Raw genomic sequence first — 24,072 nt, forward strand, 5'->3', positions numbered from 1 at the left:
TTTAACGGCTGCTAGAATTTTATTGTTCAAACAAAACTAGACTCTAACACGCATTAATAAAGTTCTTTGTTTGTAACAGTTCGTGGGCGATTTAAATTTAGTTGATGGTGATGTCAATTTTTTATATCGAATGCGGCTTCCTCTTAAGGACATACTAAACTTGCAATGTCCAAGTCCGCAAATATGATGTAAGTAACACTTATCCAAAAGGTATGTCGGTACTTAAAATAAAATACAACAATTAGCATTCGCAGGCACGCTCCTGTAATGCGAGGTCAATGTAGTTATTTGAAGTGTTAATTATAAGTACAGATTATTTAATTACTCTGCCTTATTAAACGGATAGACGTTATCCTACCATAAAGTTATTTAGATTTATCCGCTATTTCGTATGAAAACTTCGTTATATCTGAACGGCGATCTACAATAAATTTAGTCATTTAAAAAAAATAGATGATCTATGTTTACGTTATTTATTTATTTATTAAAAAGGTACACCAATTGCATGTTCAACAAATACGACCATTTAAAAATGTTATAAATGTATTGTAAAATTAAGAAATAACCTTCAGATCAGGTTTTCCACACTTACTAAGTTTAACATGACATTTTTAAATACAGGAACACTTTCGTTTAGTTTCCATTATGTTTTGCGTAGTTTCCATGGCAGTACTACCAAATAATTTTGTTGCAGATGGTGGCAAACGTGGTGGTGTTCGTATGCGTGAACGTGGTGGGCGCGCTAATGCACTCCCTGATGGAGACTGCACAGCGGCGCGCCTTCCTCGACACCCGCAACTGCATCGCCGCGCGCCTAGACATGGAGGATGAAAACGAAAAATTGGTAACGTACATATAACTTATATGTAAATCTTTTATCTGCTAGACTAGAGGTGTAATGTCGCAAGAGTGAGGTCCTAACAATGTATCAGTCCCCCGTCCATTTTTCTGTTTTGTTAGTTATCAGTCTCCTATCCTGTCTACAGTCTCTTACCATTTCCTTCTACATTTGTTGTCAAAGATGGTAAAAATACTAAAGACGTTGAGCTCGTATTGTTCGTGATTAATTTCAGTTCTCCGAAATTATAAACGAGCCTTCAGTTATGTAAATATTCGTAGTCATATTTAGGATTGCAACTATAAAAGATCGATTTTATTTTGCTTATACCAATTTGAAGGGGTGATGCAATATGGGCTCGGCTTTGTTAGACATAAAGTGACGTCAACGAGTAAACATTTATATCACTATGGCGGCAATTATCGCGCTACTATTGAAGCATAGGAATATCATGTATCACTTTAATTACTCAAGCATTTTCCATAATATGTTCACTTTACTATTTCCTGTGTGTTTATTAATATTTTATCTATCTCAACTAAAGGCATCTTTAGGAAATATCACAAGTCAATTATAAACAACGCATCATTTGGAACATTTGGAAAGCTTTTCTTTTATTTATACAAGAATTAAACAAAACGATATCTTGTATAAATTTAAAATATTTTCTAGTCTTTTCTATTGATCCGGTGCCTTTATTACGGAAAAAACACAAGATTATGACGTCTTAATCATTTCTTACAAAATATCGTGATCCTTTTGCTCTCTTGTTTTCTTTACGATTCAAAACAAAAGAACTTAGGTTAGATATTGCACCGATATGTATTCAACCTTTCTTAGAACAATAGAGGTTCCTCGTCACAACAATATTGTGTAAAGGTGAGCTATTGATCACGCCGTTGAGCCATGACTCCCATTACATATAAAAGCAACCTTTGGTACACTACACTAACCATGCCTTTCTGAGACCAAAACCCTCGTTTAAAACATCTCTGTTTTGTCAAAGATGACAATATTTTTTTGTTATTATACTTTTTTGTTTATTTATATCAACAAGAAACAATATAGAAATTTATAATAAAAGTGTCTATAAACCCATTGCGGGTTTGTCCAGACACTTTGGTACTTATAAACGAGTATGAGATGAGACAGTAGTTAAGTTTAATTTTTTAGATAGATATGTTTTATACAAAGATTTTGGTCTCAGAATCCAATGTTAACTCAAACAAAAGTTCACAAATTGCACTAAAAATATAAGTTATTTCAGGTAAAACAATATTTAATATATATATTTTTCAATTATAAGTTTCAAATCGAACATTTTTAGACATAAATTATTAGCTTTCGTGTTTAAATGTCCCTTCATGTCTTTGTTTAACTTATATAATGTATAAGTTCCGACGTCTTTCTTTACCAACTTAGTTACATATTAAGTATGAAGAAACTGTATCGTTATGAAATTCCCTCAGGAAGCGAAAACGATTTTCTGTTATGATTAAGTTTAGAACTAGTTTCCATTAGTTAAAGACGATTACAATGTCAGTAGGTAAAAAAAAACAATCTCTAGACTTCAAATATATATTGGTCGGATGGATGGATGGCTGTATAGTTCTCGTTGAAATTTGGCATAGATGAAGTCATTGTCTGGAAAAACACATAGACTACTAATTAAGATTTTTTTCCGCGCGGACAGAGTCTCGGGCGCCAGCTTGTTTAGTACATAAAAGCAAAATATAATTTGGTAAGCAAGTAATATAGTGTTAATATATTTATTTTGAAGTGAATATAATATTAGTGTAACATATGTTCTGCACACGGGCCGTAACTGTTCTCGTATTAACGGTTCAGGCCGTAACCGATCCCCGCTGATCCCATGCCGGGATCAATCACGCCTTACAAAGTTAGGATATCGCCGCGTCGCCTTCGATTACATGAAATCAATACCTTCCATATTGCCTTCACAGCTACATAAATCGTTATTTATATACGTCAACATATAATAATTAAGTTAAATTATAATCGGAGTCTTTAGGAGTAAAATTTTATCTGCAAACAAGTTTATGAATTTAACAAAGTAGGTACAAAAAAGTTTAGTTTTTACAAATTGCGTACTTATAGAAACAAAAAGGTATAGATTTTCATTTTCCTTTATGGAAATTTTATTATTCGCAGAAAATTCTATTGCATTTTGAGGTCATGCAATGCCTAGTTACGCATTGTTTTTCTGAGGATGTTTTGTAGGGAGTGTGCATGCAAATTGCATAAGCTAATTCCACCATCTCGTCGATATTGATCAAATAAACGTCTTTATACAAAGCAGTAAATATATGAGGATTGCAATTTTCTTTTACATATTACTCATGCTTTCCTGTATGAGTGTAGTTTATCGCCTCACTGTACTTTGTCATCTTCAAACAATGTTTGTTATTTAATACCCGCTGGAAATATGGTAACTTAAGTCTAATTTAATTTCTTAGTTATGTGCGATTTTATTATGTTAGTTATTGTTTCTTGGTTTAATCTGTATTACCTATAATAAAAACTTTTCTTTCTTCTTTCTAATCACATCATTTAAGTGTTGCTTATAACTTCCAAAACATAGAACAAAGATGATATGTCAAACAATAGACGTCCAGTTTTAAAATTTTCTAACGAAATAATTAATTACAGGAACGTCTACTGCTATCAGTGCTGCCTCAACACGTGGCAATGGAGATGAAGAATGACATCATATCGCCTGTAGAGGGACAGTTCCACAAGATCTACATACAGAAGCATGAGCAAGTCAGGTGAGTCATACGATCGCTTTCACACAACCGCAAGCACACAACGCGCCGGCAACTACGACTACTTATACTTGGCAGTATTACCATCTTGGAGAGAGTAACAAGAGCGTTGGCTTACATCCAAATCCAGCAATACGACACTGATCAATAAAATATCAGCACAAACAAACGTGACATTTACATCTTTATCCTCTCACTGCTACATATATTCAATTCTTTTTAAAAGTTAATATGAATAGTATTCAAGAAATTCCTTTTCTTTGCTTTATCGTCTACGAAACGATCTTCTCATTATACTCTATGTTATCGCTCACTAATTACTTTCCATACCATGCCATGAGACACGTCTACAAAATCACACGGAGTCAAAAAGATGTAATTTATGAAAAATTACGTCATACATATTACGTACATACATACAAATCCTTTGTTATCTAACTACTGAATGTTAACAAAGCTCTTAAGTAAACGCAAATCCGTACGCGTTTTAATGGGACTTCAAAGTGAATACGCATAAACGCTTATATATAATTTAGTTATAACTTAGAATGTCGGCACGTAGTAACTTTACTTAAGTCGCTATCAAATCCAAATTATGTCCCGTGAGTATGTGAGAGACAAGGATTTATACTTGTGGCGATTTGTAAACGAATGATTTAATGAGTACAAGATGTTATTGAAAAAAGGCTGAAGTCTGAAATAAGTTATTTGAAATTGCTTATAACTTGTTTTCTTTGCGTCAAAGGAATAATATAACTGATACAAATAGATAATAATGAGACATAAAATGTTTAAAACATAAAAATAATTAAAATGTATGTCATTAAAAATCGAGAAATCTTAATACTTATGTATGTAGCTGTCGTTAAATCGTAAACAATAAGAAGTGTGCAGTGAATTGGCAATTAATATTTTACAACTCTTTGTTCATGCGATTATTGGTTTGTAAAGTAATCGAAAATGCGCTGATTTACTTTATTTACGACATACAAGGTAATTAATGAAACTATAGAGTGATTTTACTTGTATCTTACAAGATTGTGTGTGATTTATATGGTATCCCGTAAGTTTACTTTAAAATTTAGATACACACACTGCTTAATTGTATTTAACATCTATATATATTAGATCATTTTTAAATTTCTTAAAATTAAAAGTGGAGGGTTTAGGGTAAAAAAACTTGTTTCGGTCGTTCAATAGTTTTTGATACTAGAATTGACAGGAAAGGGTTAAAACATTGTTGTAAATATATGTGCATACCAATAAGATATTGCCGAAACCGAGGCAGGTCGTTAGTACTATACATATTTTAATACCCAGATAACGACTTAAAAAGTCAATGAAAGTGGAATATTGTTAAGTTCAAATTGACATTCAAGGGCTCGATGTTGTCGAAGTCAATTTCAATTAATCATTAACTCTTATTATATTTATCATATCGAGCTTGGTCATTATCAGCTTTAGTTCGCCCACTGCTGAACGTAGGCCTCGAGCTTGGTAATGAGTTGTAAATAAGTATGAATACAAGTTAATTAAGCGCAGTCATTTCGCTCTCCACTCGCCTGTGTCCGCTTGTGAAGGCAGCTTTACAATTTCAATAGCTTTCATCCATTCAATAGGTCATCTGCCGAACAAGATCCAGCTTCAATTATAAAATCCGCAATTGGAATATCAGACCTAATTGATCCTCCTTTTAAACATTAATTCACTTTAAAAAGTTAACTAAGTGTTAACTTTGAATAAAATAATAAAAAGACACGAACTATTAATTCACAACGAATATAAATGGATTTATTTTTTTTGTATTTGTAACCATGATATTGATGGACGTAATGTTTTTTTTATAAGTAACATGTTGAATATCAAATTTAAAAAACTAATATTTTATCCAAATTTGTATTATAATCACTTAACGTGGAATGGAATGTAATCTTCATAAATCAATCCGTTACAGATATAAAAATATTTTATATTCATAAAAGATGCTACAATATTAATGTGGAATGGTGTTTCGACCGTATTCTTGACAAGTTAATTTTATAGCACGTAGGAATTATTTACCTGCTGCATTATAAAAAATTGGATTCACGGTAGACGAGTTCGGAGGTCTCCGAATCTTTTGATCCGGGACATTAGATTGTTTTTTCGTAAAGAAAAAAACTTGGTACTTTAAAAATTTTGAATTGCAAGTAAAAATAAATTGAACACGCTATTTAAAAATGTTATTTGTGGTTATGATTTAATTAAGTTAATTCGTATTTTACTCATATTATTTTATATGATTGCTTGTTGGTAGATTATCTTTTTGTTTCGCAGGATGAGTCGAATCTCATATTTAGCCGCCGGATATTTACGCATAACTTTGATATGCGCTGGCAAATTTAAACTCCCGATTTTCCAAAAACATATACAACTTCAAACAATGCCACAATAATGTATTTCTGTTTATCTTTCATGTATACAGTCTGACATATGAACGTATTAATATTTCATCTTTCTATATGTCTGTAAAAATCTTATTTGAATTGAAACATATGATCGATGAATTAAAAAGTTATATAATAAAAAATATGATCAACCGCTTACGTCAAAATATTCCATTGATTTCACATTTTGAGTCTTAACAAAACGTATAGATTTGTTTGTTTCGTTGTGAACTTGGTGTAAAGTGTATTGAAGTGGCTTCACTTGGCCAGAGGCCAACGTGCAGTGGATCAATCGCGGCCGCTTTGTGCTTGATGTTAAAACATAGGCGCGATTTCATAAACTTGACGACGGATCATGTTGACGATATTGTTTATTGCCCAGCGTGTGTTTGTGAGAAGTCATGGATGATGTCCCATCAGTTGAATCCGAACTTTAATGTTTTCGTAATAAAGTTTGAATTAGAAAGTTAGAAATGGCTCTAAATTATAATACATCCAAATCCAAACTGAAAATATACCGTCTGTTATACAACTTAATATATCGTTAGGCATGACGTCCACATTTATGTACTCTTAAAAATATTTTTATACGCAATATTATATTTAGCATAGTTTTTTTTAAGTAAGATTTTTCTAGGCAAAGCATTCCCAGGGCTCGTGTTATATGAAGCTCAACACTCAGGTCCATTAAGCAATTATTTCCAGGTCATCGCTCTGATGTGATTACAAACTATTTAAATGAAAATCTGAGCGTGTGAACACTTTCCCACTAGGTTTTATTTTAGTTTCAAGGTTTTAACCTTTATGTGTATTATATTTATATGTGTGTTATATTTTACTCTTGATTTAATAGTGAATTGGTATTTTTTACTATTTCCAAATTTATAACTTGCTAAATTTTTGAAAAATTTAATTTTCGTATACATGTTCATGTTATACATCAACACTAATATTATAAAGAGGAATATTATATGTATATTTAACAGTGGTAAAGCCCGCTTTAACATCTTCGCACGAATCGGCCCGGCTCGCCCGGTGAAATACCACGACCACACAAAAGACAGGCGTGAAGTGGAAGTAATTCCGCGTTTCGTCTGATGAGTGTGCGTCCCGGAGGCCTAATTTACTCTACTTTCCCTTCCCGCCCTTTTTCTCAATGCTTGTCAATGTCTGGTTAATATGACTATGTATCCGTTAAATTTCTAAGTACCTAATATATGGGAGTGACGCACTAGATTAATTGCTAGAAGCCCTCTAATGCCGGGCGCTGTCCAATTGGTTTGTCTGTCTGTATTGATTGCTACAATCCATCATGTAAGTGTATTTGACAGTGGTGACAAGTGAAATAATTATTAGATAAGAATCGTTAGTACCAACTTGTTTATCTCGTATGACTTATAACTGTTACTGACTGTACGTTACCAAGTTTATTTAAATTATGATTGATATCTGCGTTCATATTACGAAATAAAAGCGTATGGCTTAATAATTGTAATTGTTAAATGTCGAAACAAATTAGGATCTTCGACATATTTATATTAAAAAGTTGACGATGTCCGTGTGTTTTCACTGCTGGAAAACTTGTCAATTCTCCCATTCTCATTGAGGAAACAAAGTTAGGAAAAACCCCACAAAATTTAAATTTAATGTTTCCAAAGTATTTTCGTGTAAAGTGTTTTACATTATGAGATGCATGAAAAAAATAAAAACACCAGCAGTGCAAACTTCTTTTGTAATGGATTTAAAACAAGTAGAACTGGCGTGGCGTTGTGTGATAAACAGTAGAATGCGACAAGTACGCCCTCTGGTGATATGCCGAAACAAAAGCGTAGCGGTACGTACGTACGGTACTTGCCAACGAATATATAGGTACAAGTTTTGAACGTACGATTGCTTACTTCTTGTATTTAGTTACTGTTTATAAATATTAAAATACTCCTACTCTAAGGAAACATATGTAATTGATGACGAATATGTTAAATTATGATTTAATTACGTCGATAACTTAAAACGGTTATATTAATTTCCAACATTCAAGTATCAGTATTAATCAGCAAGGCATTCATTATTTAATAAACACATAATTATTACGCTGATAACGTATTCACATAACTTTGTTAAGGATGGAATTATTACATAATGCCAACGGAATGTCTACGGTCCTGTTTTATCCCTTTAGACTAAACGGATATTAAGCTGATGGGATTGTCTGGCTGCCGCTCCATTCTGTCTGGATATTTGTACTCTCCCGAATCCAAATATAATAAAAACATACAAAACATCGTCTGTCATTTGTGATTATTTACTAAGAAATAAGACTTAAGACATAAATCATATATTTCTTACTTCTTTGTTTTATTAGTAAGATTGTACAACATACCGAAATAACTTTTTTAAATTACTATATACGAGTAAAATTATAATAACTATAAAACATAAGAACGTACAGAAAAAAAACAGTCGTTCACAACTACATGTGCCAATGAAATTAATCAACTAAACACAATGTAGTGATCTACAAGAAATATTCCAACACTCAAGAAGAGAATTTTATGCTGTAATTAAGTATTACGTAAGCTCGTTCACGTTTTAATTGTAGTCTCGGTAAATAAGCTCGTTAAATCGCTGCGTGGTTGCTGTGTAGCGCGGCGCAGTACAACTTCACTTTTTAATTATATTTTCAAGTGATAATGACTCTTGGAAACACTTCTCTATATCGATAACTTTCTTATATTTAAATTCGTATGTTATTTTAATAAATACACAGATACATGTAATGCTTAGTATTATATAAAAATCTCTGATCAAACCACTGAAAAAAATTATATACTATTGTTAGACTTAATGCGAATTCAATAACAGAATAATGACGTAAGAACGAACTAATTGCGGGACTTTGTTCGGACAGTGAATAAGTGCTTTCCTTTATTCTTTTTCTCCTAGTCGCTTTTACGGACGGCAGTTCAAATGACTGCACATTAATTAATTTCGATCCACGACTCACAGGCGAACGTTTGTTTTTGTTTCACTTGATCGAATCAACTTTTTATCCATTTTCTACAAAGATTTTAATATAAAAAGCATATTTAATGTATGTTTAACTGTCTTACTAATATCATAAATGCGAATGTTTAGTTAAATGGATGTTTGTTAGAAGATATCTTCGGAACATTTCAACGGATCTTTAGAAAAATTAGGCACTGGTCTAAAACATAATCACAGATCACATAGGTTTTTATGTGTTTTTTTTTCAATTCCGCGTGAACTACAGCTAATAAATAAATACTTTTTTGTAACAATTGTTTACAAAATTCGGTAGGAGCCTTGGCTTCTGAACTAGGGTTAAAGCCTATGTTTCAGGGCCAATCCCTTCCTCTTATCTTTAATTCGATATTACATTTAGTGCCAAAAGAAAAATTAATGTTTTTTTTACAATTTCACATATCTGTAATAGATTGTAGTAGGTGTATCAAGGTTTTTTTCTCGAAAACAAAGGTTAAAAATGTTTACGTGATGTTCTCTTTGTTCTACTACATTTAAAACAGGTGGTTTATCTTCTATCTATCATAACATTAACTAGATTACTGCCAAAACTAACAGAATCTGTTAATCAACATTTACATAGACCGACCTCAATAAGTCGATTTAATTATAGTTAATTTTATTAGGGTTACCAACATTGAAATGGTACACTAAAACAAATCAGCTCTTCTGTTGCTCTAATCTAAACTTAAATAACATTTAACTAAAAAAAACATCGTTTAACTTACAAGTTTAATTTCAGTTAAGACTGCTACTGTTAGTAATAATTAAATAGCATTCAACATTTAATTGAATATCGTTTAATTTCCGAGCACGTCCCACTTGAGTTAACATTGTCCGTTGTACGAGTAGAGGACGTTTTGTTCTCTGGGAGGAAGTCGCGTACTCTTCCTGATCCTTTTACGTTTGAATTATAATTACCAAGTCAGACTCATTATAAATTAACTTCTTAACATCTTCAGCTATTGTTCTTGGATAATGGAACAATTGACAATTCTGTAACTTTATAACTCTGTAAGAAGGAAAATTGATTTAAAATACCACGGTTTACTACGTTTCAATACATTCCGAAACGCAACAGTAAGCAATATAATTGTTATTGTGTTGTAATGGTGTTAACTAACATTTAATTTTAGTACTAGGTGTCATCCGCGACTGCCCGCGTGTTATGTAAAAAAACTTAATTAGTAGCCTATTCGTTTCCAGACTACATCTGTGCCAAATTTCACCGAAATCTGTTTAGCCGTTCTGGATATAAATGACCATTTAAACATTCGCATTTGTGATATAACTGAAATTAATATGTTGTAAAGCAAAGAAGAATGTTTTATTATTAGATGTGTTTGCAATTACTAGCTTTAGATGAATAGATGTTTGTTTAAAGGTAACACCAGAACGGTCCCATGGATCTTGCTGAAATATATGTAGAACACAATATGGAAGAACACATAGGCTACTTATTAAGTTTCTTTTATTTCCGCTCGGACGGAGTCGCGGACAACAGCTAGTTAGATTTTAAATTGGACAATTGTAAAGCTCTACAATTTCAGCGTCATTAGGCAAAGCCATATATCACGTACTAACGTGACTTCAATTTGTCACTGCAAAGTGCACACTAATGTGTTTTTGCCTCCAGTAACATGTCAATAAACATGATTGAAAACGTATAACCTAGTCATACATCCTTTATATCCATACAAAAATATGTATCGAAAAAGGCGAAGTACTTACAAGGAATGTTCAGTAGAGTAAAATTGTAACTATTGTTACTTAAAACATTGGCCAACAATACTCCCAAGTACACGCCGAGATTAATCTCGAACTTAACTTCAGATATTAAAAATATAAATAAACTTGTAAACCTCGGATCGGAGTAACTTTTCTATCTAATAAGTAAAACAAGAAGTTTAATTAAATTATTTTTCTTATAAATTATAAAGAACAAACACAGAGTCGTTAGTTAATTTCAAACTATCTATTTTGCTGTACACTTGGCAGATATAACATCATATCGTTTGATAAATCAATTAGGTGTCGAATGATTATTGTTTATTGATTCTTCTTGTTGTAACTCATTTTGAGATCATAAGTTCCTGTCCACAGTTCAAATGATTTGGCTATCATCCAAAATTTGTCTCATTGTGCTGTCTTATATGATAAGATGTATGAGATATACATATTGTAATACATATTCGTAGCTCACCATAATATAATGAAAATATAATTGACGATACGTATCTACATTTATAACTCTAAAATTGGAAGAAACTCAAATAATATAAGAGTTAAATTTTATTACGCAATATAAAGATAAAGAGGCAAAAGTTGTTAAAAATATTTGTTGAAAATTACATTTATTATAGCAATTATTTGATATAACAATTTTACTAAATTGTTGATTTCTTTTATGCCGCAGCATTTTAATAACTGAGAGTGTTCATAATTTAAACATTGCATTGTTGCTATTTTCTAATTTTTTAATTATTTTTCCAACCTCTATCATGCGTTTGAAATCTACAGAACAAAAGACTATGAAAAGCAAACGCTATATGACTATTCCGTTTTTAAACAAACACGGAAACAGCTGGCTGGCGCATCAAAAAATGTAATTTCGTACAAAGGTCCCCACACCACAAAGCACCCACTCAAAGCTGTAACCATGTATTTTCACATAAAATCAGACCTTTTTAATTTGGAAACGTGAATCCAATTATAATTGCCACGTATTTTTTACGCAAGCGCAATCAACTTTTGCAAAGTAAGTTTATGCATCATGGCTCTTTAAAGAACTTCATTCGCCAGCTGATTTAAAGAGTTGGCAAATTGCGGCCTCTGAAAATGAAAATTACACCGGTACGAGAGCAAAAAACATTATAAAGGTAAACTGTATACTTTGTGTTGTGAGAGTCTCTTGGAACATGTTTCGTAATTATTGACTACGTAAACCTATGAGTAATATAGTTATTGCTACGGTTGGACATTCAAAACATATGTTTCATCACATCACGAACCGTACTTCATTGCAGTACGTCAAAGGCATCGTAGTACTAGCCCTTTGACCGTATTCACTCTACAAATATTATACATTCTATATATTGTAGGAAAATAAGTACTAAATTACGTTTGTCTACTAGCTACGCTTCATTTACAGTTTAATATCCGTACACATTGTTATAACTACAGTATGAATACATACAGTAGTTTCATTATTATAAGATTTAAAAATTTTTTTCTTAAAAAATTTGTTCTATGGACTCGACTTAAAAAAAACTCTTTACTTGGTAATTTCAGTTTTGTTTACGACGACGTTGCGATGAAATTGTAAGTGTCGTTAAACATTTAAATACTTACAGTTTAAATTCCCATTAAAGTAATTTAATGGTTTAACTCGAGATGCTTCCCGACGTTAATTTTTTTGTTTAAAAGGTACTTCGTTTAAAAATAACAATTTTATTATATTTAGCGGGTTTTCAACAGTACTACAGGTTTAATGATTTGTGTTGTGATTATCTTTTTTTTAAATAAAATACGGTTGTGATAGTAGCATTATCTCCTTAAGAATTATTTTGCATAATGCAATGCTCGTTTGATGAGTGGAACATAATAGTTCTTTGAATGGTTAGAATAATGGATCATTAATATTTCGTACACGTTTTAAAGTACTGAATTAAATGTCAACTGTTTATATTCATAACATCAATTAATATGCTGCGTTGCTTTCAGAATGACGTCAAAAACATTAAAAATAGACAATTTAAAATTTTGACGAATTTGTATTGTTGACTATCTTATGTTTTTGTTTAATTTGAATAATATATGAAAAATTGTGGAGTAGAAGTTGAAACGCGTTAAGCTATAGAATTACTTAACTGTCTCGATCTAGAAAAAGAAAAAAAAACTATTGAGTATTTAAAACATTTACTACATAGAATATTCTCGTCTTAAGATATAAATTTCGGCGTACCAAACATAATATTTGACCTAGAAATGTCTGATTTTGTCCAAGTTAATATCTTGTACGACACATGAGACAATTCGACGTTATATGTTGATCCCATGAAGAAATCAGACATTTATTACTTTTTGTCTGGATGTTGACCTACTTCTTAGTGTTAATAGAATTAGTATAAGAGAATCATTTACGAAAGTTTTGTTGTAAATATGTAACAGTATTAAGTTGCGTAACGTTTTTCTTTTTTTTACGGTTAAAGAAAAATGAATTCAATATTATTTTATGTTTATCGTGGTCAAAAATATAAAAAGTTAGCTAGTTCGAATTGAAACTGAAAGGCAAACCATCCTAATGGACTGTATATTTATTTTATAGTTATAAATTACGCTTAGATCCAAATTTATATTGATAGATTAAACTCCACACGTCGTTAAAAACGGATCCAAATTTTTAGTTGACACCTTTGGGGCCAACAAATTATTGTTATTTGCGGAGCGCGCGTCACTTGGCAACGGGCCAAACATCGCGATCAATCAGTTGCACTTTGTGATTCACTTTACACCCGTTTCTATATTGTTCCTAGAAATTGACTAACGTTTAAATGCACAGAAGAGCTTGTTAGCAGACCACCGTATTTCATTTCTTGAATTTACTGCTGCAAAACCATCTTCTTTCGAAAGTCTGCGATTATTACGCCTATTTGTACTCTTGAAAACGCGGCTCTGAACAACCAATGTAAATTCAAAATCCAAAGTTTGAAAGAATCAAACGTCATTTGTAATCACCGAGTGTCCATTATACTATTTCATATTTTCATGAAAATTGTTGCAATTTAAAAAGAAAATTAAAAAAATCAATGTATGAAGCTTTAGCGTAAAAAAGTGATACGGTATGATGGTCTTGAATGTTAATAAACTATACAATGATTTGTCTGTCGGTAGGTAATGAGTGGTTAATTTACGCCACGTTTGCGAGTGTAACGCGGTGGTCGGGTAAACAGCGCAAGCAGCGCAGTTCCGTACTCCTCTTTAATTGGATAGTCTGTTTGTAACGCAGCTGCGGGCACATGGCCACCTGCAATAAACATTCCAGCACCTACAACACTGCACTTACAACACTAATAAAAGCATTCTATCTTTGAATGAATTACATTTTGTACTGCACATCACCGCTTTGGTGTGGTTTATCAAATTAATTCGTTTACAATTTTACGAATTAGTTAAGCTATTTTATATAATGGTGTACCTAAACATATGACCTCTAACTATACTATCTATAGATTGTGAACTATTCTTTTTCTTTTTATTTCTTAACAAAACAGCAACCACGTTCCACTGAACTAAAATTGAATAGAATTAGAGCGCGCCCCGTAATTGCGCTAACGCGGGCGCTAATGACACAGAGCGTGGTATGGTGCATCCTTCCGTGTTCCGCACACGTTTCCCATTGTAATTAGCCGTGCACTTCGGAAACGTCGATAATTTTAATTACAACTTGTTGTTCCAGTGGCTATCATTGGATTTTAAACGTGTAACTTTTCAAATACCAAATCCTTCTGAAATGAAACTTTCAGCTTTCAGCAGTTACTTGATTACCTGTTAGTTCGATTTAGGGTTGTCCGAGAAACTAGTCTGATTGAAATAATCCATTTGCCCATGAGGGTGATAAAGATGAAATCTTTATTGTTGCAGCATTCTGTTCGCGGACATCGTAGGCTTCACGGTACTCGCATCGCAGTGCAGCGCCCAGGAGTTAGTGCGTCTGCTCAACGAACTCTTCGGACGATTCGACCAACTTGCCAATGTACGTATTCCATAATCAAATCGGTGAAGTAAACTAATTATAAACTTTGCTGTGTGTGTGTGCTGATGTACAAAAGCGTTTTTTTAGTTGTCCAAAGAATTATATTTGTAATATATATGTGTAGGACAACCACTGTCTTCGCATTAAGATCCTCGGCGACTGCTACTACTGCGTGTCCGGGCTGCCAGAACCGCGCGCAGACCACGCGCGATGCACTGTCGAGATGGGCCTCGATATGATTGATGCCATCGCGTGAGTACACACCTACTTACTACTTTCAGCTACAGTCATCGTAAAAGCTTCATTCTTTACTAGTAATAAGTAACAAAGATTAAATTTCATCTAAACATTTGCTGCAAATTCGTTGGATAGTAAACAAAGTAAAAGCTGTTAAACAAGACACGACTACGACAGTGGACTAAATTATATAGCATACAAAAATTCATTAATATCGAAAAGAGACGTTTCAATATTGATATAACATCTTAAAGTAATTATAAATGTAGTAAAAATAGCAAATAAGTACTTTGAGTTTCATCTAAAACACAAGAAAGCGCAAAAAAATATAGAATTTAAAAGTTTCTTTGTTTAACTGTATACAAGGTTATGAAGTATTATTTATTTTCGTTATGAAAAACTAACAGTTGTAGAGACAATGGATGGCTGACATTAACAAGGCGAAGGTTAAGCAAACGTACTGCAGCTGGCAAACGCATAGCTAATATGCTTTAAAACTTTCCTTTTTACGGTAACAAATACAGTTATTAAAAACGTAACATTATTTAAAAAAAAACATATAAGATTCATTTCGTATTATTCGCGTTACACTGATATGATTCCTTCTGGATTATTGGCAATCAATAAAAAAATCATCGGTAGACATTTTGAGTAGATTAACGATTGTATGCATGCTAAACTAAATTTCTGTGAAGATGTTCACATGTCAGTAATGGTGTTATTGTTAGCAGCCCTAAGTATATATGGTATCATGCGAGTAGCGTTACCAGGTATTCGTAAAAAGCCGGACATACGTAGGTTTTTTGATAGCGAGTCCGGCTAAAATAAACGATGTCCTGATTGCAAACGAGAGTGGCCGAGCACAATAATGTAGGTAGTTCGGCCAAACTGACTGGTCTGTCCGGCTATTAGGTTTGGCGATCTGGTAACCCTATATGTGAGGCATGTCGCGATATGCTATCTGTATGTTGACAGTGATGTGTTGGCAAAAGGCAAAGGTCCTGTTCAATAGTTTCATTGTCACGGACATGCGATATCCTGGACAACTTTATGTCTGATTTATGGTCACTGATAGGAATTACAAGAAAACAAATTAAATACAACGTGTTTCTTATGAATGCATTCAAATTTCTTATAAGATTTCATGTTATTGATCCTTGGTTGACTTGGTTTTAAAATTTAATGGGTTACCTGACAGATTTTTCAGACCTTACAAAATCAATCGACTGTTAAAGTAGAGCACCACTCTAGGTCTAACCCTCAAGTCTTCATTATTGATGATCTTTGATTGATTGATGATGATTGATTGATCATTGTTATGATTATTTTACAAGAATTATTAGAGTGAATAAACAATATTGTAGCGATTCTTTTTTCTTTTAAAATATTGATCACTTAAAATATAGTATAATACAAAAATATGCTGATATAAACAAGTATTGTACAAATATTGAATTTATATATGAAACAACAGTAGGCAACCAACACTTATGAAGTGGCCGCAAACCACAAACCTCAAGACTGTTACATCTTTGCGCCGCCGACACGCGGATGATGTTTCCTATTTGCGGGAATGCGGCAGACCTTATTATATCGGGTTTTATTGACATATCCCGAGGAATTTATCATGCGGTCTTACCCAGTTCGTATAAAAGAAAAAAAAGCAAGATTATGTTTCTTTATGACTCTAGTTTTTGATGCAAACAGGTGCATTTTATACAATGGCTAATTTATGCAAACAGAAAGGAACTAACATTTTTTTAATTTAAATGATCTGCGATGTATAACTCAGAATCATTTAATAGTAACTTAATGTCGATTTAATTGTGTCAGTTACAATACCGTGTAAAGTTTAACTGGAACCAAACCTTTGTCGAAGTCAGGTGAGGCTCTTAATATGCCAGCTAGTAGCAAAAAGGTTATGTTTCCTGGAAGTACATAGACATAGTTTACTTCTTGTAATAGTGTTCGGATCTCTACCCCGACCTTGGCCACGTTAACGACCTACATTGAACTTGTCACCACGTTTATTGCTATACTAAACAGTTAATTATAACAAGATCATAAAATTTTAGACGTGTGCTGTTATGACACATTTTTAGTGTCTTAGTGTTTGTGATATTTTTTGTAGGGCAATATTATTTATAAAAGTACTACAATTAAAACAACAATTAAAGAGTTTTTTTGATGGTGAACGTTGTAAAAAAAGTATCAAGCTTGGGTTGATTGTTTATGAACATTTCAAAGAATGGCATGATATCTAAACTATATTTTTACTTAAAGCACATACAGATGTGTTTTTTTTCTAATATAATGTCTACGCTATAGTTAGTTTTATAACCCATATTTACATTCGGAAAATCTCGTAAGACAGCATTAAGTAAATAATTAAACAGCTAAACAAAATGCAATGTTTTGTTCAAGGCGAACTTTAGTCAATTTTGTTCCTGTCCCAAAGTGTGCGATACATTCAGCCGTATTACTAATTAATAACATAGACATACTAAACTGATATATAAACACGGCTAAACACTCACGTATATACGTCCGGTGGCGGCAATCCGCGAAATAATACCAGTACCACTCATCCTGATGAAGGGCCTCCGATGGGCTCGAAACTAGTCGGTGCCGCCACCGGACGTATACACGTGAGTGTTTATATATCAGTTTAGTATAATGTCTCACGAAAGTTTGAATAATTTAATAACATAGACATAGTTTAATAATATAAAGCCGCTTGGATCAGATGTATCAAGCATATCCTGACCGCAAATATTATGAAGTATCTGTTGTGTTCACAGCACTGCTCTACAATAACTTGTACAAACTTATACATGTTCTTAATACAATTTATGTTATGTAACTCGTGCGGTACTACTCTGAATTATTTATTAGTTAAATAGAGCTAACAATGTTTGCGAACAAAGATAGGATTAAGTATACAAAATTGTACTACAATTTTGTACAGATAAATAAGACTATATATGTATATATATACAGTCGCCCGCGTCTCCGTCCGAATAAAAAAAATCTTAATAAGTAGCCACTGTGTTCTTCCAGACTATGTCCTATACAATGCCAAATTTCAGCGAGATTAGTTAGACGGTCTGGAGATACCTTCGAAGAAACATCCATCCATCCATCTAAACATTACCATTTATAATATTAGTAAGTAAGATTTCTATACGTAATAATAGTTTGCGTCCCGGAGGTCTAATTTAGTCGTGTTTCTCATCCCACCCTTTTTCTTATAAGTAGAGAATGGAAAGTGGAAGTGGACTTTCTGGATGAGAGGATGCATGGAAATGGAAAATATTTTCTTTCTGTGCATCCTCTCCTCCGTCGATTAAAGGTGGCCGCTCGCTCGTTTGCCACCTTATGATATAAAAAAAAAAATAGTCAACTAATTTAATCCATACAGCAGGTAAACATCAAACATATAATTACAAAGTCTTAAGTTATTGTTAACTTTACGTTAACTAATATCATAAAGTAAGGAATCATTTACGATCATATTTTTATAGATGTTTAATATTTATATATTTTTGTTATTTGGTCTTCAGTTTTTAACATTGAAGGAAATTCGGCCTACTTATTCCTACAACTATTCTGTAATTGGAACAGTATTCTAATTAGGAAACGTTCTAGGTGTTGAACTTTTAGACGTATAATGTATTTGGCTCATTGCCTCAATTTTCATAATGGTAAAAAGATATTTTCGAATTTTAGCAATTTCATTTCATTATTTTTTGTATACCGAATCATAATTGTATAAACAATATTGGTTAAATAATGAGTTAGAACTATCTGACTTTTTCAATCTTAAAGTATATTTATCAAACAAAACATTCTAAGTCTCTCGTTAACAACGGATTCCTACATAAAATCGCCTTCATTACAAACGGATCAACCTGTGTAAGGTTAGAATAAACGAAAAAATAAATGATTTTTTTCGGATAGATTACGCGATTTGTTTAAGCGTATGAAGACCTTTTAGTTTCCTTTGAACTACATAATACTATATAACACATAAGTATATAAAAGGACTAAATATTTCTAGCAGTAGGCGTTTTTGCAAAATACTGTTTGATTCGCCTTAATTAACGTTAGTTAAATAGACTAGACATCTTGCGACATTACATACGTTTTGATGCAAACCGTGTTGAAGCTCCGCTGCAGACAATAGACCGGCAACAGCTGGAGGCCGTGAGCTGAACAAAACTAATCTAAAACAAACACGAATCTGACGGGTCTGTGACTCCGTCTACAATTTATGTTACAAATTTTATATACTAAAACCTTTGTTACCTTAAGACAAATATGTGCGACTATTCCTTTTACTAATGAATAGATAACTAGATGTGAGTGCATCTTGATGCATCCATACAATCGTACGTAATATATATTAGTAAAGCAATTTCTGTCGTAGTCTATTCGCAACTTTTCCTCAAATATTTTCTATTAGAAAGTCAAGTGGAACAATTCTAACAATAACATTATAGAGTAGTCCTTTATCTGAAAGGGTTATATGAACTCGATTATTAGATTACCCTTTACCACACCCTAAGGTTCACGGGCGTGAAAAGTTACGCCGCTGACGCATAGTCAACAAAATATTTAGAGCGGAATTAATGCGCTACGTGAACAATAAATTATAACAACGACCGACTCTACCACACTCATAACATGCATGTACTCTGGTTATTTTAAGACGGCTAATAGGAGACAAGACGTAGTTACGTAGTTTTAATTGCCCATTAGTTTTTAACCTGCTTGTACACTAGACAAACTTTAAATCTCTTTTATAATTTTAATAGGATCTACTTTATTTAAAATGTTACTAAACTTTATGGTCTTAAAACATTAAATTAGTTATTGTAGTTGTCATGTTTTCGGATTTATTGTTCGTTATTACTTTTGTTGTAGGTGTAACCCAAAACGGTTATTTTACTAAAATTTTAAAATAACCTTTTAAAAAATGTGTTTCATCAAATATAATGATGTCACCCTAGGCCACATATAAAACAAAGGAGGCAAAATATAAAGATCGATGTCAATCCTAATGTAGCTGTTTTTCGGTAATTCGGCTTTCTTCATGACTTTATTTTCGATACAAAAATCTGTGTATGTTGATTTATTTTAACACATTCGTATAAGTTATTTATACGTAAAACTTGAGTGTGTACGTGTCTTTGGTACTCCTAATAATGATGGACGGCTACACTTACACGCACTCTGAATAAAATACTTCTGTTATTTTATTTTCAAACTTTGCAGTTGACATTTAGACAAGCTCTTTTCAATCTTAGTTTTATGTAACGATATATTATATTAACGGCCGGAAACAATATGCAATCCTTGATATCGATCTGATAATTTGAACGGCGGAAATGAACAGATACGTATGACTGGCTAGCTGCATTGAAAGGAACACGAGTAATGTATGACATTTAGGACTTTTTAAAATACACTGTCAGCATAAAGGCAAAAGGGAATCCTTAAACATGTTTTAAGTAAGCAATGCACTGAGCGCACTCTCGAAGGCAGCACTTTGCATTTTAAGACAGATTTTTAAATACTTTCAGAATAAATTTCTGCCAAGTTTCCCTTCCGTCCTTCCTTCTGCGTCGGTGGCTCATGGGTTAACTACTTGACTTGCAATCTGGTCCTGAGTTCGAATCCCGCCATGTACCAATATGTTTTTCGATTTCCGATTTACATATGTACATTTATCCGACGTTCTTACGGTGAAGGAAAACATCGTGATGCAACCTGCTTCTATCTGAGAAGAAATTCAAAGATATGTGTGAAGTCAACCAACCCGCACTTGGCCAGCGTGGTTGACTATGGCCTAATCACCCTCTCCGAGCCCCTCGATGGGGACGTATAGTGAGCTGATGATGAAGTTTCCCAGTTTAAAAAAATGCTATTCCAGAAATATTGTGGCTTAAGTTTTCATAACACAAAATTAATAATAATAATGAAATCATTTGAACGTAAAATGCTCCGATTTTCTTTTAACTGACGTTCCTTTACTTTTGCTCATCTTAATATACATCCATAACGTATTTTTGCCAGCTAGCAGAGAAATAGAAAAAACTAATTTCTTCTTTGATATTTACACTGCCACTATTAATGTTTGCGCGCCAAATAGCCTGTCATCTGTCAAATATATAATGGACAACCACAGACAATTCATGAATGTGTCCAACAACAATTTTTAGCTTGACTCACAGATATTCTTAATATTTTCTTTATTGCGTTATTTTAAAATCTTGAAGCTAATGCATTTTAAAATTAAATTATAAGGAATAAACATCAATCTTTTTCTGCTTTTACACGTGTTCTACAATTTAATAACGCATTCGTTACAAAAACAAACTATATTGGAAAGTTTAAAGTCATACATCTTATAATGTTGTTATCAACGATCTTGAAAGATTTACTTGCACAATGTTAATAATATAAAAGTAATAAATTTTACCGACCATTTGTTTAAGTGTGATTATTTTTCCTTCATACTCCAGGAAATGTAGGCTCAAGTATCTATTCTAGTAAATCATTTATCTCCTATCTAAACTAGATGCTTTTATCAGAATTCTTTTGTTCGTACATTAATAGCAAACCGGGTTAGAACGTGCAAAGAGAATTAAAAGGTGTTAAAGCTTTTAACATACAATCTCATGCTGCTTATAATTAATTTTACAGTTTTTTTTTTATTTAAAGGTTGATTGTTGCCTAGTTAGAAGTACTTAATGTAGAAAGCTCATAAAACTGACTAATTTCAGTATGAGACAAGATACATACGCATAGACCACAGAATAGACACAAAGAGATCATTGTAAGTCATTAGATGGTCGTCAAGGTTGACTTACCATTTATGAATTATATTTTTAAACAAGTGAGATTGTTACGTGTCGTTTTAGCAATAAGTATTTTTGCAGTTCTGTGGTAGAGGCGACGGATGTGCAGTTGAACATGCGTGTAGGTATACACACAGGCCGCGTGTTGTGCGGCGTGCTCGGCCTGCGTAAGTGGCAGTACGACGTCTGGTCCAATGATGTTACTCTTGCAAACAACATGGAAGCCGGCGGGGAACCGGGGTAAAGTCTATACATATATTTACGTGTGACTTATCTATTAAATACAATTCAATCTAATTGTGTTAAGTGAGGATATTTGTTAGGCTAACAATGGCCAGTGTTAGATAATACATATAAGTATTTCAGACTTATGGTAGAACCCGCAAATTATCTGTTGGAAGTTGTGCGTAAAATTCTCTATTTTAATGATAGGTAAATAAAGCTTAGTGTATTTTTTAGTTACAAATTGTAATATGACTTTAAATGATAAATTATTTGTGATGGATTCAAATCAATTAGGTATAACGTATAAATGTCAATGTACTATGAATCAATGATAACGCGCCGCAGTCGAGTGCCATTGATAATGTCAAGGCACGTGGTGATTTATTGTGACCGCTATTGTGGCCCTTCATGTCAACCAGACACTCTGACACTGCTCCCGCATTATTATGAATATCAAATACATTTTAACAATATAAATTGTAAGTTATATTCACATTTTTAAATGCAAAAGGTTTAAGCCATATTTCTCTAATCCCGCAAGTTATAACTACTGCTAACCGTTGGTTTCTGCGATCAAAATCTCTTTTAAAACTTGTCATTAGCGTTGTCATCTTTGACAAAATATAGATAACAATGTGTTTCAAACTGGGATGCTTGACTTAGAAACCTACGGTAAGGTAGGTATTCTAGTTGGCTTTGAAATTTTTTTCGTAAATCTTTGTAGGAACAGAGACAGAAATCATCGTTTTAAGTTTGTCTCATCTCATACGTTTACAGCGTATTGTTAAGTAGTGCATAATGTTTTGCAGACGTGTGCACGTGACGCAGGCGACGCTGGAGTGCCTCGGCGGCGCGTACGAGGTGGAGCCTGGCCACGGTGGCACTCGCAATGCCTACCTGCGCGACCACTCCGTGCAGACCTACTTCATTATACCGCCGCCCAGACGACGAAAAGTTCGTTCATATACATCTCATTTGAATACATTCGGTTTGTGTGTAACTGCCGATTTTTAGGTGTCGTCGTGAAAGATCTATAAATTGTTTACCTTGCTGTGAATAAAACGTAAACAATCTTTGATTGTTAGTCCATATAAGACAATATTATAGTAGATTGTCTTAACTATTAATTTTATTGCTTTAAAAGTATTTATTTTTTTGGTCACTTAGGGAATACCTAAGTGTAGACTCTGAGTACGGGAGTAATATTTTGAACTGGAGTTTAGAAACGTGCGCGTGTTTCAGATGTGCCTTTCCGCGGGCGTGGGCCTTGGTTCGGGGTCACGTCGCAAGCTCTCCTTCAAGAACGTCTCTAACGTTGTAGTGCAACTGCTGCATTCCATCAAGTTCAATGTCGATGTACCCTTCTCCAACATGGCCGCTTCGCCACAAGAACTGAAGGCAAACGCCGCCAGGAAGGTACTAATAATACCAAAGAAACGCGTCCTGTTCCACATTATCTATGTATTTATAAATATTTATTTTTCTTTATTGCACTTAACGTTTTTTCGAGTCTTTTGGACACGACTACATGATGCTTAGTCCTTGTCCGAATCTTTATCTTGCTCTTTGTTACACGAGTGATTTATATTTAAATGGGAAATCACTTTCACCGCAAGGTAAGTTTATTTTATTTATTTTGTTCTGAAATGATATTTTTAATCGTCATTAACTAAATTTATTTAGAATAAAAATGAAATAAATTAGTTTTAATTTAAATATGGTATACGATGAATGATTAATGTAAATGCATTTACCATTTAGCATTCGTATAAGTTATTAATACTAGTCGGTAGATATATTAATATAGATCTTGACTAAATATTATCTTAGTGTCATGTTGTTTCATTGTAACTTGGTGGCATATGTTATATGGGCAGTTACCAGTAACAAATTAAACCTC

At 33.0% G+C, this 24,072-nt stretch overlaps 1 protein-coding gene across 1 annotated transcript in view; it reads left to right on the forward strand.

Moving 5' to 3' along the window:
- Nucleotides 1–24,072, forward strand: part of LOC106127108 (adenylate cyclase rutabaga) — a 64,065-nt gene that overhangs the window by 30,661 nt on the left and 9,332 nt on the right. Inside the window, exons 4-10 of the mRNA XM_013325103.1 lie at nt 695–844; nt 3,509–3,627; nt 14,736–14,847; nt 14,972–15,099; nt 22,029–22,187; nt 22,982–23,126; nt 23,415–23,588. Of these exons, the coding sequence (XP_013180557.1) occupies nt 695–844; nt 3,509–3,627; nt 14,736–14,847; nt 14,972–15,099; nt 22,029–22,187; nt 22,982–23,126; nt 23,415–23,588 (987 nt within the window). The remainder of the gene's footprint in view (nt 1–694; nt 845–3,508; nt 3,628–14,735; nt 14,848–14,971; nt 15,100–22,028; nt 22,188–22,981; nt 23,127–23,414; nt 23,589–24,072) is intronic.

This window comes from Papilio xuthus, unplaced genomic scaffold (genome assembly GCF_000836235.2).
Source record: "Papilio xuthus unplaced genomic scaffold, Pxut_1.1 DF824888.1, whole genome shotgun sequence".
Classification (NCBI taxonomy): Eukaryota; Metazoa; Arthropoda; class Insecta; order Lepidoptera; family Papilionidae; genus Papilio; species Papilio xuthus.